At 34.3% G+C, this 19303-nt stretch overlaps 1 protein-coding gene across 1 annotated transcript; it reads right to left on the reverse strand.

The window, feature by feature from the left end:
• Positions 1-890: 890 nt before the first annotated feature.
• On the reverse strand, positions 891-2836 carry LOC112779009 (uncharacterized). The gene is made up of 2 exons (XM_025823272.1): positions 2196-2836; positions 891-1956 (listed from the first exon to the last, which is right to left on the reverse strand). Exons 1-2 carry the CDS (start codon positions 2834-2836, stop codon positions 891-893), a joined length of 1707 nt encoding a protein of 568 aa, XP_025679057.1.
• Between the last annotated feature and the right edge of the window lie 16467 nt (positions 2837-19303).

The following is a 19303-nucleotide window of genomic DNA, read 5'->3' on the forward strand; positions in this document are numbered from 1 at the left end:
GCTGTACCTCAGCTCGGCTCCTTGTAGAGCTCTGCTCACGAAGTAGACCGGCTGCTGAGCTTTCCCTTCTTCTCTTACAAGCACTGCTGCAAGCGCTTCCTCTGTTATTGCCAGGTAGAGGTAGAGTGATTCTCCGGCCTTGGGCTTCCCGAGCACCGAAGGTGCTGCTAGGATCTCCTTGAAGCGGTTGAATACCTCCTCGCATGCTGGGGTCCATTCGAATGCTATTCCCTTTTTCATTAGATTGAAGAAGGGTAGGGCTTTTGCTGCCGATGCACCGAGGAAACGGGATAAAGCCGTCAGTCTCCCCGCCAATCGTTGGACATCTTTGATACAACCCGGGCTCTTCATCTGGAGAATCACTTGGCACTTCTCGGGGTTGGCTTCTACTCCTCTTTGGGTGATCATGAATCCCAGGAACTTTCCGGCCTCCATGGCAAAGGCGCACTTGAGTGGGTTAAGCCTCATGCCGTGTTGCCGGAGGTATGCAACTACGCCCCCGAGGTTGTTCAGGAGATCGTCGGGTCGTGTGGTTTTTGCGAGGATGTCGTCCACGTAGACTTCCACTGTCTTGCCTATAAGCTCACTGAATATCTTGTTCATCAATCTCTGGTACGTGGCGCCAGCATTTTTCAGACCAAATGGCATTACTTTGTAGCAATAGGTCCCTCCTGGCGTTATGAACGCCGTTTTTTTCTCGTTGGGTCGGTGCATCGGTATCTGGTTGTACCCAGAGTAGGCGTCCATGAAGCTCAGATACCGGTACCCCGCCGCTGCGTCGACGAGTGCGTCAATGTTGGGCAGGGGATAGTAGTCCTTAGGACATGCCTTATTGAGGTCAGAGTAGTCCACACACATTCTCCACCTCCCATTGTGTTTTTTCACCAAAACTATGTTCGACAGCCAGGTCGAGTAGTCCAGTTCCCGGATGAACCCTGCTTCAAGGAGGCTGGCCGCCTGCCTGGCCACCTCCTCTGCCCTTTCCTGTGACATCTTTCTCTTCCTCTGGCCACTGGCTTGGCTTCTGGTTTGACGGCCAGATGGTGTGACATGAGCTGGGGATCTATCCCTGGCATGTCGGCTGGCGTCCAAGCGAAGAGGTCGGCATTGGCTCTGATCATCTCCATCAAAGGCTCCTTTAATTCATGGGGAAGGTTTCTGTTTATGAACGTGAACTTCTCGTCCCCATCACCGACCCTAAATTTTTCCAAATCCCCTTCCGGCTCAGGTCTGGGCTTGTCATCTATCCTGGCGTCCAGGTCGGCGAGGAAGACCCCAGATGCCTCTTTGGATTTTTTCCTAAGAGAGAGACTGGCGTGGTCGCAAGCGACTGCCGTTTCCAAATCCCTTCTGATGGATCCCACGGATCCGTCATCCGTGACAAACTTCATTACGAGCAGCTTCGTGCTAATCGCTGCCCCAAGATCATTGATGGTTTTTCTCCCCAAGATGATATTGTAAGCAGTGGAATCTCGTAAGACAACAAAATCAGCCATTACCGTCCTCCGCCTCTGTCCTTGTCCTAGGGAGGTCGGTAGGGAGATGATCCCATCTGGCTTGATGAAGTGATCACCCAACCCTACCACACCGTGCTGGTGGGTAGCCAGGTCGGTATCACGAAGTCCCAAGGCGTCGAAGACGTTGCGAAACATGATGTTCGAGTCTGCCCCCGTGTCCACTAGGATCCGTTTGACGAGTCCGGTTCCGACTCTGGCCGTAATAACCATGGGAGGACTTTCCGGTACCTCGTCGAACCATTGGTCCTCAGGGCCGAAAGAGATGGATGGGTGTCCCCGGGAACTCCTAGCAGATGAGGAGGAGAGCGCCAGGACCTTGCCGTCTTTCTTCTGTGCTGATTTCGACCTCGGGGCGGAGTTTCTCGCTGTTACCACATTTACCACCGTGAGACCGTGGTTTTCTCTCTCTGGCTCTTGACGTCGTCTTGTCGCCCGGGGCCTGTTCTCACCCTCGTGATCTCAATTCCGTCTCCTTGGTTCCCTTATGAGGTGGGAGAAGTCGGCAAGCTTTCCATCCCTGATTGCTTGCTCCAGGGCATCCTTTAGGTCGAAGCAGTCTTGGGTCTTGTGCCCGTACCCCTTGTGATATTCGCAGTAGAGGTTCTTGTTTCCCCCCGTCCTGTCCTTCAGGGGTCGGGGCCTCGACAGAATCCCTTTCTCGGCTATCTGTTGGTAGACCTCCGTGATCGGTGCCGTGAGGGGGGTGTAGTTGGTGAATTTCCCAACTCGGGGAAATGGTTTTGTCGTCTTGCTCGAACCACCGTCCCTAGCGTGTTCCTTTTGTCTTTCTCCACCATCGTAGTGCCGGGTTTGGTTGTAGGGGGTTGTCGTTTGTTGGCAGCCACGACCTGGCTGACTTCCTCGTCGTTGATGTACTCCTTAGCCACGCACTGGATTTCCTGCATTGTCCAAACTGGTCTCGTGGTAAGGTGCTTCCTGAAGTCCTCATTTAGGAGCCCATTCCTCAAACATAGACTCGCTACCGAGTCCGTCAACCCGTCGATTTCCAAGCACTCATCATTAAAGCGATCCAAGTACTTCCTGGTCGGCTCCCCGATTCTTTGGGTCACCCCTAGCAAGTTGATCGGGTGCTTGGCTTTGGCGATCCTGGTTGTGAACTGAGCCAGGAAGGCATGGCTGATGTCGGAGAACTGGGTCACCGAGCCCTGCGGGAGGTTATTGAACCACCGTATTGCAGGTCCCGCCAGGGTGACCGGGAAGGCGCGACACCTTACCTCATCTCCTACTCCTTCTAAGTTTATCCTGGCCTCGAAGGCCGTCAGGTGCTCCAGGGGGTCTTGCGTTCCATCATACCTCATGTCCGTTGGCTTGTCAAATGTTTTGGCAGCCGGACCTCGAGTATGGAACGGTGGAATGGGGTCGCTCCCATTATGACGGGTCCCCGTGTTCCCGTCGTTCTTCCCTCGTCGCTTTCCCGACGAGTGTCCTCGTCCCCGCGGTTCATGGTATGTCACCTTTCATGTCTGGCGTAAATGACAGGGTCACGACGCCTTCTCGCGCGCCCCCTTTCGTCGGCGCTTTCGGATTCTGCATGGGGGCTAGGCGTGCGTCTGGAGCGACTCCTGGAGCGAGATCGGGAGTAACTCTGCTCTGGGGTGCGCTGGTCGCGTTCTCTGTCTGCTAACCGGCGCTCTAAGTCTTGCATTCTATGGCGTAACTCTTGCATTATTCTGGCGTGGTTGTCGCCAGTCCCCCCGAAGGGGCGTCTCTCGTGCGCCTGGGTTACGTCCCTCGAGGGGGATCTCGGATGTTGTCGGGCTCCCGTCCCGGCGGCGTCGCCTCCGGGTACGGCCTCGCGGCTTGCCTCCGTTTCGACTAGCACGAAGTCCATGGACGAGTCCCCACAGACAGCGCCAATGTTCGGTAGGTCGGTTACCGGACGGTTCGGGTTGTGATCCGGGATGATGGTAGGGGCTCGTCAAGTCGTGGACTGCCGGTCAACGATACGCGAGGTCCTGAGTACTTCGTGTGGAAAAAAGGGGGGGTGCCACATGCAAAGACACTCCGACGCTCTTGTCAGTAAATGTGCAGGCGGAAAGGGTAGTGTGATATGTGACGTACCTCGGGGGAAGAGCAGGTCTTCCCCTTATATACCTGTTAGAGATGGGCCCAATGAGAACAGGCCCATGTTTCTAGGGATGTTGTCCCACAGCTGCATATGAGCTGTCTTGGACGCGTGTCCAGGTCGGTTGCGGGGCGTATATCCGGACCGGGTGGCGTTCGGGTTGGGCCGACTCGCAGAAATTCTGGGCCCGGCCGTAACACATTTATTAAGAAAAATTGGTAGATTAATGGTAAATAATAAAATTTTTAAATTAAATGTTTATAGTTCAAACCTCATTTATAACACTTTGGAAAATATATATATATATCGATTTTGTAGACTTTTCAATGAGTCTCAACTTGATTTCTTAAAATAAAGACTTTATTATAATTTTTTTTAGATGAATTAGACTGCTTCCAATTTTTAAACTCAGATAAAGCGTATTAAAATATGAAAAAGTATAGGGTATCAACATATTATCTGCTAACTTATTGTCAATAATAATTAATTATTATATTTTAAACACATATATAATGAGACACATTCAGAAAATATATCTATAAAGATACTTCTATTAAACACGGTTATAAAAAAGACATTTTTATTAGACACATCCACAAAGACACTTCCGTTAAACACAGTTATAAATAAGAATTAGTAGAAGTTGGTAGAAATGTTGTTGGTAACGTAGCGGGATTGTTAAAATATACATGATTTATCACTTAAAATAAAACCTCATCCCTTAACTACAAATTTTTTTTTGGTAGTATCTTTAGCTACATTTTTTTTTACGGTATCTGCCACCCAGCAGTTCAAGGACTAATCTATCACGGATTAGAACTCTATTTAAGAGTTTGTCACTGATTAATAAATTGTTGCATGAATAAAGTATAATTCAAACTTCCAACACTTGCTTAAATGGATTACCAAGCTAACAACTAAACCAAACCAACTTTATTATAAACTTGACCCTGAAATTCTTTTTATATGACCAGCCTAGCCTAGGCCAATTACAAGCGAGGCCCAAGGCCTCTTTTGTGCTAATGACACTTTTCTTTTCACTTTTTATCCAGAGTGTAAATGAAATAATGAATGATGAAAAATAAAAGCTTATGGTTTTAAATTATGGCCCATATAATTAAACAAGGGCTGGCCCAACCTGAGCCACCAATCACCATAAATTGATTCTATTGTTAATTTGTTTTTAGTGCCTACCTTATCCAAACTCAGACGAAGAAAAAAAAAACAGCAGCTTTTCCCACTCTGAAGACAAATCACATGGTTTGGTGAGCTCACCACTCTTCATTATCTACTTGTCATTATTGTGAAACAACCATGCATGAATCAATGAATTATTGATTGGAAATACACGTCAAAACTTTTTCTTTTTCTTTTTTCAAATAATGAATAATAACAAACAATAATATCATGTGATGGTGCACCATACTATTTGCAAATCCATCAACATAGTGTGCATTTTATTCACCTTAGCATGCTTCAATCTACTCCTATTTCACTTCATGACCCCCCCCCCCCCTATATTTCATGCATTGCATTATACATGTGAAATTTCATTGACAAGGAGATGGATGGTGCTACCTATGTAAAACATTGTTTTCATCTCCCTTTCTAATTCTTTTTAATTATTTAAAAATAAATAAATAATTTTGATAAAATGTGTAGGAGGGTTATCAATATCATTGCAAATTAATGGTCTTTATGAGATTCCTTTCAAAGAGGAACACCATAGAAGTCAAAATCCAAATGAATCTTGAGTTTTAAACCATGTGAAAGTGTGGCTATAATTTCCTCAAATATGTCACATTTCTGAGTGAATGAAATAATATATGATTATTGTTGAAACACATTCTTCTCAAATAAATTTGTGAAGCCATGTTTAAATTTAAATTTTGAACAAAGAGACAGACAAAAATATAAATGATTAAGTGGAAGATGTCGGTGACATGAGTCAAATAGTTTCATTGATGTTGATTTAAGCATCACCATTTTTATTGCTTTGTTTCTTAGGTGGTGCCTTTCCTTCTCAAATTTCTTCTAACTTCTCTTCTTTTTTCCAATTGGTGTTGTTTTTTATATATATTCTTGTGTGGTGGACCTCTGTTGGTTTCTCCATTATTGTTTTGTACATAGCTCCAAGCATGGTTTGGGCTTTGGGACAATGCTGCCTCAAGTTGTAGAATTTTGAGTTGGCCCACAAAAGTTAATGTGTTACTTTCTCAACAAAAACAACCTCATAATTTTAATTACAAGCTAAAAAAAATCAATCCACCACCGTAGTTTACTTGCAAATTACAATATATAATAGTATGAATTTAATTTTAATTTTACACCTGCATCTAATTACGTAACGCCACATCAGTAAAAATAACATCTTTTTATATTAACTATGTAAATGATTATCTATGTAGTTGTACGACTATGTAAAACGCTTTATATTATCAATACATCATATTATTATTATTATTATTATTATTATTCACTAAGGTACATATTAATTCACTTTTTATATATTAAAAATGTATACAAATAATAAAAATATAAGTAGTTGAGAAGACAAATAATTTATAATTTAATTAAAAATTTTGATTCAAGTCTCGGAAATAGTATATTCATTTTATAAATTAGATATAATAAAAATATTTTAAAAAAATATTCTTAGTATAGATATTATAGCAAGTGTTGAACCCATTAATAGCTCAAAATTACTAGTTTTTTTAAAGAGAAAATTAGTTAGATAAGAAATGATCACATCAAAATTGTGTATTCTATACTTCGAGATTACTCTACCACTATTATAATTAAATTAGATTGTGATTGATAGATACAATGTTTTGAGCCCTCTGTAGTTGTGTCGCACAATGTCTCTTTGATGAGGAGTGGGTTGCCACTCTATAACGTTAATTTATTTTTATTTTTATTTTTATTCCTACATTCTATTTATTTGTTCCCTTGAATGGGATGCACACTAATGTCTCTCTTATTTTCTTATTCTCCAAAATGTCCTTGTTTTATATATAGAAAATCAATGTGTACCGAGGACAATTAGATAATTGCGTTTGCACATAAAAGTTTTAAAATTTGCAACGTCGTCCCCACGTTGTGTCACTGTATTGTGGCACTCACGTGGCACGTGCCTACATTCAAAGATGTTTGCTGTTGTCTTTTTTTTTTTTTTTTTCTTTTAAGAAAAAAGATACACACTATCCTTTTTTGTTTTTTTTTGGTGACTCTATCCTTTTTTGTTTAATTCAACTTCTTCCTTCTTTTTTTTTTTTAATTAAATTGTTTGAACTCTGAACTATTTTACTAATAGAGGATTAGGTAAATTCAATATCGATCGGCTCATTAAAATTAAACATACTTTAGAGATACATACATATATACGGAAATTCTTACAAATTGTCTATCAAATTAATATTTATGATAGAAATAACTCAAATCCATATACTTTGAAATTTTGCCATCTTTATCAACTATTCTTTTGCATCCAACTTCTTTATTATTTGCATTAAAACACACATATATCTCAATAATTGCAATTTCTTTCGGTTAAACTATTTTTTGTTATGACCTTTTTTCAGCTAAACTTTGAAAATTTATAATTGAAAAGTTTAAAAAAGGCCTTCTTGGTCCTAAGCTCACATGTACGCATCACTTTCAGTTCCCTATTCTCGGCGTTCAATTCGGGGATCGAAAATATCTTTGTTTAATATATATTATATATTATGAATTTAATTTTAGTATATTATTAATGTAAAATAATTTTATATTTATATTTAGTTATATAATTATATTAATAAAAATAATTATTTTATATTAACAATATAAATAATTATTTAAAAAATATATATAATTATATGATTATATAAAATGGTTTATATTATGTGTGTATCAAAATTTTTTTATTTACATTAAAATATCTATCAGGCCAAAAATTTAATAATTAATCTCTCGAAAATCTGAAAAAAATGGTTAAAAAATACATAGTCACAAACTCTTATTTATAGGTTTTTTCACTAAAATAAGATAAAAAAATTAGTATTTTCTCAAACACAAATTTTAAACTTTAATTTTTTTAAATACAATTTTTTTTTGTATCAGAGTAAATTTGTCGCACCCCGACGAACTTTATAAAAATTAGCAAATTCGCCTTAATCCATTTTATAGAGTTTGCCTTATCTCAATGAACTCCACTTTAAATATATCAAAATGAATTTAAAAAGTTAACCATTATCATCTCCAGAATACATAAGAGTACTGCACAGTAATTAATAAGTCGTATTTTATTTTTGAAAAATAGTTATTTTTTAATTTATAATTAAAGAATTCTTGTTAAATATCGCTTATCCGGATGTACTTGTGTAATTTTTGAAACGATAATAATAGTTGTGATTGTTAAATATGGTTTATTTTTTAAAATTTATAATTAAAAAAATTTTCAATACTTGTTGTCTGTGTATTTTTGTGTACTTCTGTGTACTATTTATAAATCTATATACTATTTTAGAGACGATGATATCGATTAAAAACATAAATTTTAAAAAATTTGAGTGGAGTTCGCCGAAGGCAATACTAACTTGTTAATTTTTATAGAATTTGTCGGGGTACGAAAAATTTGCCCAAATACAACAAAAGAAATCGTATTTTAAAAATTAAAGTTCAAAATTCATATTTAAAAAAATAATAATTTTTTATTTTATTTTAGTGAAAAAATCCTTATCTATGTGTTAATTTGCGTGAATACGTGTGCATCAAAATTTAACTTCAAAGAAAAATATTTTGTCCTACGTGGCAAAATCACGTGCCCCATTAATTCTGCTTTGCAATCCAGCACCCTACACATGCCGTAACTCATAAGAATGCTGAGAAGTTAAGAAAATTTTTGTCTACAAAGTTTTACACAGTTTTCATATCTTTCTTCTTTTCATTATTCCTTTAAAAAACATTTTTTTATAAAATAACAAAAGGAGCTTACAGGCAAAAAAAAAAAAATTTAATATCGTTAGTTAATGGGTAAACATTTTCAATATTTTAAATGTACAATTCCTCCCGCAAATTAACCTTTCAAATTTTTATTTTTTATAATGCAATTCGTCTAAAGAAAATTGAATTTTTTTTTTATTATAAAGCTTTTTAAAGCAACGATTTGTTAGGACAAATTGGTAGGGTAAAATTCACTCTATTAAATTCTCAGATTAATCATATCTAACCCATATAAATAACAAAATTATATCATTCATGCATAATATTCACTTTTATAATCATCTTGAAATTTAAAAAAAATGATAGCTTACGTACTAGTTTGTGATTACATAAATAAAACGTAGCGACAAATCTAACCGTTGCCATAGTGTATTCTGCCTCGATATTATTATAGAAGCAAGGACAATTTCAGTGTTTGTTTTGTAAACATAAGTAGTTGGAGTGTACCAAAGTGAAATAAATTGTTCTTGGCTTTATTGATTTTCCTGGCTAACTTGAGAGAAAACCGCAATGGAAAGTATGTTCATTTTTAAATCCATTTAGTCTTTGACCTACATATATTATTAAAATCAAATTACACAAACTTATAAGATACTTTACTTATATATCATAGGATTCATTTAAAAATATTAGTTAAATACAATAATTTCTTTCCAATCCAGGGCTTATGAGTTGTAATACACATTTCTTTCATATTATTCATTTTGTTTTTTAACGATATGAAGATGGTGAGTGAGAAAATAGAAAAGACTAACGGAAAACCGTTGGGAAAAAATGTTAGTAACGGGATCACAAGAAAGTCAAAATAATACGCACCGACGATGTGCATCGGATTGAGCTCCACTTTTCTTCCTTAACCGGTAATCAACCCTTTACTTCCGGTCACCCTGTCGGTGCCTTAACTGTCGGCACCGACACGCCAGATTCATTCCCGGTTATTTTTTTTTTCCATTTTCCTTATTTTCCTATGCTTTTTTAATATTTTCATAATCCAAAGAACTGAAGAAGTGTATAGTATAATATTTGAAGCGGTGCACTTTGTTTCTTTTTACGTGCTATCACTATCCTAGGAGATTTTTTGATTTTTTCATTCACTGGAAATTTAATACCGTATGACGTGGCACTACTTATCCCGTGGGAATGTACTAGGGTGCGGTGGGCAGCATGGTAATATGAGTGTGGACTGAATGGAGTGTTAGAGAATAGGGTTTTTTTTTTTTTTAATATTGGATGAATATTTGGAGTAATGTGTGATTATGATGTAATTGTGTATTTTATTGTGATATTGAAAGTTAATAGAAATTGTTTCTCATAATTTGTAGACAGTAGTTAAAAGATAAAAAAAATTAACAAAAAAATTAGAAATCACGATTAAAAATATGGTGAGATGATTTGATGTATATTGAGAATAATTTGTGAAGGAAATAATAAAATTTGAGATTTATAGTCGCTGAAGTTCAATTTTTTTATTTCTCTCACAAATTATTTTCACTGGACATCAAATTGCTTCTACCATATTTTTAATTGTTCCCTCATTTTTCTTTTTCTTACTATTTTTTTATTTTCTTGTTGTTACTTACAGATTGCAAAGAGCAATTACTACTAGCGTTTAATATTGCAATAAAATACACAATTATATCATATATAATCATGTATTACACTAGCGAGCAGCCAATATTTAAAAGAAAAATGAATAGGGATTAGAGAATAGTGATGGATAATTTGATATTTGTATAGTTAAGTGGGGCCCATAATGAGAAGTGCACTTCCGTGGGTGAGAAGTAGCAGATCATGGACGCACGTGACTAACAACTAAATTTTGCTAAGTATCAACCTCAATAATTATTCCCGGACTCTAAACCAAGAAAAAGAAACAAAAAAATGAAGACCGTATCTATATTATTAAGCAGGTTTATTTGGTTAGATTATAATAAAAAATGCAATATTATTATGAGCCACAAAATTATGAGTAACTAGAGAACGTAGCATGCACATATATTGTGGCCTTCGTTTTGTGTTAGTTTGCTATCTTTGTTTAGTTGCTAGCGGTTTGTGTTTAAGAATCATGTCCTCAAGTTTAGGACATGCAGCAGGATGCAGTGTCTTTTTCCATTTGGTTACTCGTGTCTTTGTGTGTTTTTTCAGCCTTTGTTCGTGTTGTTTGTTGTTGCCATTTCATTTTCGTTTCTGGTGAAGAAAAAGGATAATTACGCAATTTCCTTAAGTATGTAAGTCCCCGTAACATTTATGTACATAATTTCATATTCATTATAATTCCACTTGGTAGTACTTCTTCTATCGGTACGTCAATAATGATAGGTTTTGTAAAGAAAATGTGAAGTCATTGGGACGCTAAATATTTTCTTGTTTCTATTTATTCAATTTTTTAAGAAAATATATCTCTAACATACAACAGTAACCAACATTTCCAAAAAAAATATATACTTCAAGAATAATAGTTGTTGATTAATGTAAGTGATATAATCATTCGTATGTATTTTTTAATTATCTGTTTGAATTTTTTAGATAAATAATTTCATAATATAATATATATTAAATTAAATTTTTATAATCAAATAATCTAAAATTTAATTCTTATTATTTGTAAAAGAAAGTAATTCGTCATAAATTAAGGCAAACTAAAATGAAAGAAAAAGGGGCATGACTCTTTTATGAGGAGCATGTTAAAAAGGATATATAAAATTTATACAATTTCGCTGCGTGCAGACCTTTTATATTTGACATACACCAGTATTTAATAAGTAGACACTTTTTTTTTGTTAATTAAAGAATAATTTAAATGCACAATTAATTAGTAATAATTAAATTTATATATAAAAAAATTAATAAATCAATAAAATTTATTATTTTTTGGCCAATACATTTAGTTACCAATTTGATTTTTTTAATTTAACAATTTAATAATATTTTTTTAGTCTATATTTTTAAATATTGTTAGATAATAACTAGTTGTTAAAAATAATAAATTCAGCTAATTCTCAAACGTTCCTTATATCATATGAATATCAAGAATGTTTAGTGTATAAATAATATTTTTTAAATTTATATGTTATTTTTTTATCTATTTAAATTTTAGAATAAGTAGTTTCACAATAGTTATAGTATTGCTCCACATAGGTTAGTAAAGGAAGATTAAAATTTTAATTACTTCATTAAAATTTGCTAGAATTATATTCACTCTTAGTGTTTATGTGCATTACTAGGTAGATTACATGTGAAATTATTAGAAAAGACAAAAAAAAAGTGGTAAGTGGTAAAAAATGTCATGGTTATGGTGGAAGTAAACCTAGAAATGGGCAAGCTTTAACTTTATTTATAACGCTAGGGTTTGAAATTATATTTGCTATTTTTAGCTAGGGAGGGTTTAATTTTCCCTAGTTAATTATTACTTTCGAGTTTAATTTTCGTTTTCTATTAATGACGTTTGCCAATGGTCAATAATGAGATAGGCCTGTAATAATTGGGCATAATTAGGAACTCATCACGAACAAGTTCGGAGTTTGGACATCGGTTGAAGGAGAATTTGCTCTTCTAGTTGAAGAGGAAACTGTTTATAACAACCATCTCATAGAAAATAATTAAGAGTAGCAATGGAGTATAATGGTAAAAATTCAAGTGCAGTTGATTTCACGTAAAGTTGATAACTGAGAGTCATTAAATGAAAATTTAGTCAAATAAGTCAAATCATTTAACAGCTCTAATTATCAACTTTACGCGAAGTCGACTGTACCTGAGTTTCCATCGAGTATAATAGGGTTTACGGTTTATGATTTAAGGTAGAAATTCAGGTGTAATCGACTTCAAGTGAAGTTGATACCTGAGAGCCGTTAAATAATTTGATCTATTTGACTAAATTTTCATTTAACAACTCTCAGGTATCAACTTCATGTGAAGTCGACTTTACCTGAGTTTTTATCATGATTTAAGCTTTTAGCTAACATACGTGATTGAATTAAAACACTATTGTCTATTATTCGCTACTTATTATTTGAACATGCAACTATGTAAGTCTACACTACTATAGTGCGAGTGCGTACGGCTACCGAGTTTTTTTCTTATAAATTATTTTTTTCCACTCCAATAAAATTAGTCTATAATCATGGTTTTTAAATATTTTTTTGTCACATTTAAAAACCGTGACGGTTTTTAACCCTAACCTTAAAAAAATTCTTTGATTATTGTTTTTTTTTTTAAATTGTAACTATAGAATATAAATATTCATTATCACAATTTTAAAGGATAAGATATCTAAAATTTGTTTTAACCGTAAAGTGGTATCTTAATATGAGTTGATTGAAGTCCTATAAAAGAATTTTATTTTTTATTGATAATTTTTTTATCTTTAAAATTCAAATGTAAAACTACTAATTAGTAATAAATAACTCTTTCTTTTCTAAAGATGTGTCTGTGAATTGGAAGTTTAGAAAGAGAGAAAAAGTAAAACTAAAATAAACTATATATACTTATAACTAATTCTATATTTAATGATCATCTCTCTCTCTCTCTCTCCTCAACTAGCAGCAAAAACAATCCTCTTAAAACATTTTTTTTTGTATATATATATATACGAGTGAATGTAATAATAGCAATTTCTCTTAAAACATGTTTAGGTTCATATGATCATAACTCTAATTAAGATATCAAATTACCGTAACTTTCACTTATAGGGGCTATTTATTATTCCGTTTTTTTATACGAAATTGATTCATTCATTTCATTTGATGAAGGATAATTCATCTAAAATACTAATCTGTGCTAGCACTGATGATGATCAGTACTTTTAAAGCTGTTGCAGTGCAATTTATTTATCTTAGTCCGTTTGTTAATAATTAAGATATTAAACATATATAAAAAAATAATTAAAATTAAAAATTTTAGAAAAAATAATAAATATATTTAATTTCTAACGTTTTGTTACAAAGACAATTAATAAGATTTTTACCAAATTTAATTATAAATAAATCATTAATTTTATAAACGGTAATACATACATAAGTAATTTCTCTGAACTGAATTCAAACTATTGTTAGAGACTTAGAGGGATCTATATATTTTCAATTTACAAAGATCAAGTATAGCACTTGTTTTATAAAGAGTGTCTAAAAATGAATCGTCAATATGACTTGTTTATAATTAAATTTTTAAGGAATTTAATTATCTTCACGATAAAATTTTAAGGATTTTTTTTTATTTTAAAATTTTAAAACATTTATTGCGTACAAAAAAGTTTTTGAAGAAAATTGAAATAAATAATCTTGATTAGAGGTATGTATTTAAAAAAACCCTTAATTTAATTCTCTAATTAAGGAGCATAAATTATGTTGTATATATGTCCATAAATGTGTAATCTTAGGAAATATAATCTGGTCCAACTAGAAAAGGGACAAAGAGCATTGTCACCCCACCAAAAAAAAAAAAAAAAAAAAAGAAAAGAAAAGAAAAGCGTTGGATAATATTACATGAAAGTGACAACTAATGATTGTCCACTAGGCTAGAAATTTTATTCAGATAAAAGAGGGTAAGAATAAATTGAATTAAAAAGAGTGGTAGAAGTGGAAAATCTGTGTATTGGGATCCTGACAACTGGTTTCCAAAACATTATTAAATAAATATTCTCATACTAACTATATAGCTACATACACCATATTCCAGTCATTTAATAATGTTAGGAATATTATATATGGTATCAATTCCATCTCATTAGTCAAATACTCTAAAAAACATGCATACTACTCAACTCTCCTCGTTGCTTCTCCATTATCATGCTATTTGAATCAAAGTTTCAGTTCAATGCAACGAGCTCGTGAGCTGTAATATCTGCAATGCCTCAGACATTCTTATCTTCTTGTGCTTTTCTCGTAACCAAGCACCTTCCATTGTCCTCTTTTTTTTTTTTTTTTCCCATCTATAATAGATAAATAATCTAGAGACCGATGATTGAGAAAGTATTATTTATATGCTGTTTTGAATTTTTGGTTGTATAGAATAATATGGCACATGACTCGTTAAGCCTAGTTGAACAATTGAGCATATTCCTAAGTTGATCTCATATGGAAAAAAGAAAATTTAAGAAACCCTCTTTTTTTAATATAAGAGTGGGAAAAAGTTAAACATCGTGTGTCACTGTGGTTAGGAGCATTGACCCGCTATAATTTTTGAATAAATCATACCATAATTTTTAATATTTATGCAGTAATAATCATTATTTGTTTATGAAAAAGTATAGGATACCAATATATTATCTGCTAATTTGTTATCAACAATAATTGATTATTATATTTTAAACATATATATAAAGAGACATATCCAAAAAATATATCTATAAAGACACTTTTATTAAACACAGTCATAAAAAATACATTTTTATTAGACACTTCCACAAAGACATTTCTATTAAACACAATTATAAATAAAAGTTGACAGAAGTTAATAGAAATATTGTTAGTAACATAACGAAATTGTTTGTTTATTTATAATCACCGATTTTAACTGCATAAAGAGTAAGTTGTCAAAAGTAATATTAAAAAATTTAGCCACCAATAAAAATATTTCAAAGTTGAAAACAACAAAAATATTTTCAAAAAATTTAAAAGATCACAAAGTGTCCCGATGTAAAAATATACAGAAATGAGTTTATTCTATATTAGTTCTTTTTATCGCTTAAATTTTTTAAAAATAATTTTTATCAAGACTAAATTTTCAAATGGTATTTTTTTTATGGTTAAATCCTTTAAATTTATCATTTTTCTGTTTGTTATATGTAGTAAGTAGTCAAATGGAAAATATTATTTGAAATAAACAAATATTTTTTATTTGTGGGTATGGAAAAGAAACAAATATGTTGAATCACTTAAATCAACCCAACCTTTTTGGCTAAATGATGATGGATACAATATAATAATATATATGTAAAAAAAATCTTTTATACTATATGTTAGTATAGATTTTAAAAAGGTTATATTTTTCGCAATGAATTTGTTAATAACTTAAAGCTTCTGGTGCTGAAGTTTCTATGAGCGCCGTTTAGGTTTTTTCACGCGATGATTGCATACTCCTTTAACTTATTCTGCTAGAATTTGTTTTAAAATAAAATTTTTGTACTGACTAAGTTAATGTTTGATTTTGTCAATATTTTTTTAAATTTTTTTTATTCTCTTTTTTATTCCTTCCCTTTAATTTGTCATGAGAATTTTTTTATAGAATTATCGCAGTTTGAAAAGATCCCTTACACGTCATAATCTTAAAGGGATGTGTCAATCTCACTCTCTTAAAATCGTGTTTCTATGTGAAACAAAAAATCAATCTCGTTTGGTAGAAAGTAAATTGAGATCTTGTCATTATATAAATTGAAAGATTGTTAGTCCGACGGGTATCGCTGGTGGATTGGCTTTAGCATAGAAGGAGGACACAACGGTTGAGATTATTGTTGAAAAAGAGTTTTTCATAACTACTAAGGTAACTGATCATGCTTTGAACTGTTTTTGGAGGCTGATTGGAGTACATTTAAATAGCTTGGATAGATTCGGTCTACCCAATACACAGAACTTTCCTCTTTTGTACAAGATTTCTTTGAAAAAGTTATAATTATGAGTGATTTTAATGCTATAGTGAGTCTCGATGAGAAGGAATGAGGGGGGTTAAAATCAATTTGATATATTTCTGAATTTGTGAATTTTATTGATGGTGGTGGACTGAAGGACTTGAGTATGATTGGGAGAAGGTTCACCTGGACTAATAGGCGACAAGGGCAGGACCAAATCAGGAAGCGGCTTGGCCGTGCACTTACAAACAATTAGTAGATCGCCACCAGCCTCGCTATCTCGAATCGCAGAAAACGGTTCAGATCATGCGTCTATCCTCCTTGATACAAATCTGGTCATAGAAAAATCTAATTCGAGGTTTAAGTTTCAGGAGAGATAGTGTGGTTTAGAAGAAATTCGGGTAATTATCACTGAAGTTTGGAAAGAATTGGTGGATGGCTCAACAATGTTTGTTTTGGCTAAAAAATTGAAGCATTGTAGGCACCATATTGTTCAATGGCAGCACAGAACAAATCTAATTCAAAAAAGAACATTGGTGAACTCACATTTCAGCTTTAAATTCTCAGAGAGGAGGGTATTACAGGGGGAGAACAAGTTGAAGCCTTGAAAAATAAACTTGAGGATGCTTACTTTAGGGAGGAAAGCTATTGGAGGAAAAAATCTCGTGTAAAGTGGCTAAAAGAAGGGGACAGAAATACAAGTTTCTTTCACCAATCATTCCAATCCAGAATCCGGATAAATAAAATTTGGAAATTGAAAAGAATGATGGTACGTATGCTACCACCCGTGAGGAAATTGCACAAGTAGCTGAAACATACTTCAAGGATATCTTCACATCGATTAACCAAACTAATCCGGCACATGCATTCGAAGATTTTGAAACCAAAGTTTCAGCAATCATGAACAGAAAATTAACTAGACCGATCAGTTTTGATGAAGTAAAACGTGCAGTCTTTAGTGTTCACCCCCAGAGCGCCCTTGGTGATGATGGATTTACGACTAAATTCTTTCAATTCTACTGGAGTTTAGTAGAGGAGGATGTTTTTAAGGCTGCCCGCTGTTTCTTTGTCAGTGGTAGACTACTAAAGAACTTCAATCATACACAAATCTATCTCATTCGTAAGATTCTTAATGCAAAGGATATGACACAGGTTAGACCCATCAGCCTTTCCTCAGTTGTGTATAAAATTATTTCTAAAGTACTAGTCCATCAACTACAGAAATTTATAATTTTGCTGATCAGCCCTAATCAAAGTGCCTTCATTAAGGCTAGATTGATTTCAGACAATGTCCTAGTCGCTCATAAATGTATGCACTAACTAAATACAAAGAAGAGGGACCTATCGAGTGAAATGGCTGTTAAATTAGATTAGAGCAAAGCCTATGATCGTGTTGAGTGGCATTTTCGTTGGTTCATTTTGGAGAAGTTGAGATTTGAATCTAGGTGGATTGGTTGGATATAGGAGGTAGTGACTACAGTTTCTTACTCTATCGTTGTTGAAGGTCAACCTTTTGATTTTTTTAAACCAAATAGAGGTATCTGTCAAGGAGACCCTCTATCTCCATATCTTTTTCTTTTCTATGCAGAAGGATTATCCTTTTTGCTAAATAAGGCAGAGCAAAACAGTCTCATTGAAGGTATTCAGATCAACCAAAGATGTCCTACTTTTAATTATTTATTGTTTGCGGATGACTCAATCCTTTTTTGCAAAGCGTCAGAAAATAATTGTGAAAATATTCTCAATCTTCTTTGGTCATACGAGGAGTTTAGTAGTCAAAAAATTAATTTGCATAAATTAGCTCTATTCTTTAGTAATAATACTCCTCCCGCTGCTCGATTACTACTGGCTCGCAAATTGGAAATTGATCATATTGGTGCACAGGATAAATATTTGGGTCTTCCATCTACAGTCAAAAAATAAAAAAAGGCCACCTTCGAAGAAATCAAGGACAAGGTGAGGAAGTGAGTTCAAGGGTGGAAAAGAAAATTTCTCTCCTCTGCAGGCAGGCATGTTCTAATCAAAACTATTGGGGAGGCTATCCCAATTTATTCATTATCATGTTTCCGTCTTCCTAACACTTTAATTAGGGAGATTCACAACATACTCTTTCAATTTTGGTGGGGTAAAAAAGGTACAAAATGAAAAATGGCATGGGTTAGTTGGGATACTATAACAAGACCGAAATTGGAAAGTGGACTAGATTTTAAGGACCTAAGGGCTCAGAATTTGGTGCTATTAGCAAAATAATGTTGGAAAGTTGTCTCTCAACCACAACCATTCTTAACTAGACTCCTCAAAGGTAAATATTTTCGATACAGTTCTATAATGAATGCAGAGATCGGAACAGTACCTTCGTGGGGATGACGTAGCATATTGGAAGGGTGTAAGGTTCTTGAAAAGGGGCTGGTTTGGCGAGTTGGTGATAGATCCAGTATCCGAATCTTCAGTGATCATTGGCTTGCTCCTCCACATCCTTATGTTGTTTCTTCATCTGAAACTTCTAATCTACAAAATCAACTACTCTTGATGGTCAAAGACTTTATACTTTCTAATGGTCAGTGGAATCAAACTCTAATTAGAAGTATTTTTTCTGAGGACACTAGTTAGCGTGTGCTAACAACAACAATTGGGAGTGGAGAAGATAAAATTTATTGGGCCCTTAATAAAAGTGATTTGTATGAAGTGAGTACTGGGTACCGTGTGACTTATGGATTCTCGCATCCTCCCATTGAATTTTGTCCAGAGATTATGAGGCAACGAAATTGGTGGCGAGAACTGTGGAAGCTGAAAATTCCAGGGAAGATTAAGATTTTTCTCTGAAGGAGCTTCCATGAAAAGCTTCCAGTGCTGCAAAGCTTCATCATCGCATCTCATCGATTCAACTTATCTGCCGAAGGTGCCTATAATTTTCAGAAACAATCAATCTTTGCATCTTCCATTGTGTAAAATCAAAGGAAATTTGGTCAAAAATAGGCTTACCGGCTACTAGAAGGAGCACCGAAGACTCTGATTTCTATGTTGAGTGGAACTTGAGAATGGGAGTCTTGCGTACCCAACCCAATAGCTCCTCTCAGATAATGATGACGGTGATTTTGAACCGGTCCTTATGGAAGACTAGAAATAGGTTCATCTTTGATAATGTATCAACTAGTG

Source organism: Arachis hypogaea, chromosome 19, assembly GCF_003086295.3.
Source record: "Arachis hypogaea cultivar Tifrunner chromosome 19, arahy.Tifrunner.gnm2.J5K5, whole genome shotgun sequence".
In the NCBI taxonomy this organism is placed as follows: Eukaryota; Viridiplantae; Streptophyta; class Magnoliopsida; order Fabales; family Fabaceae; genus Arachis; species Arachis hypogaea.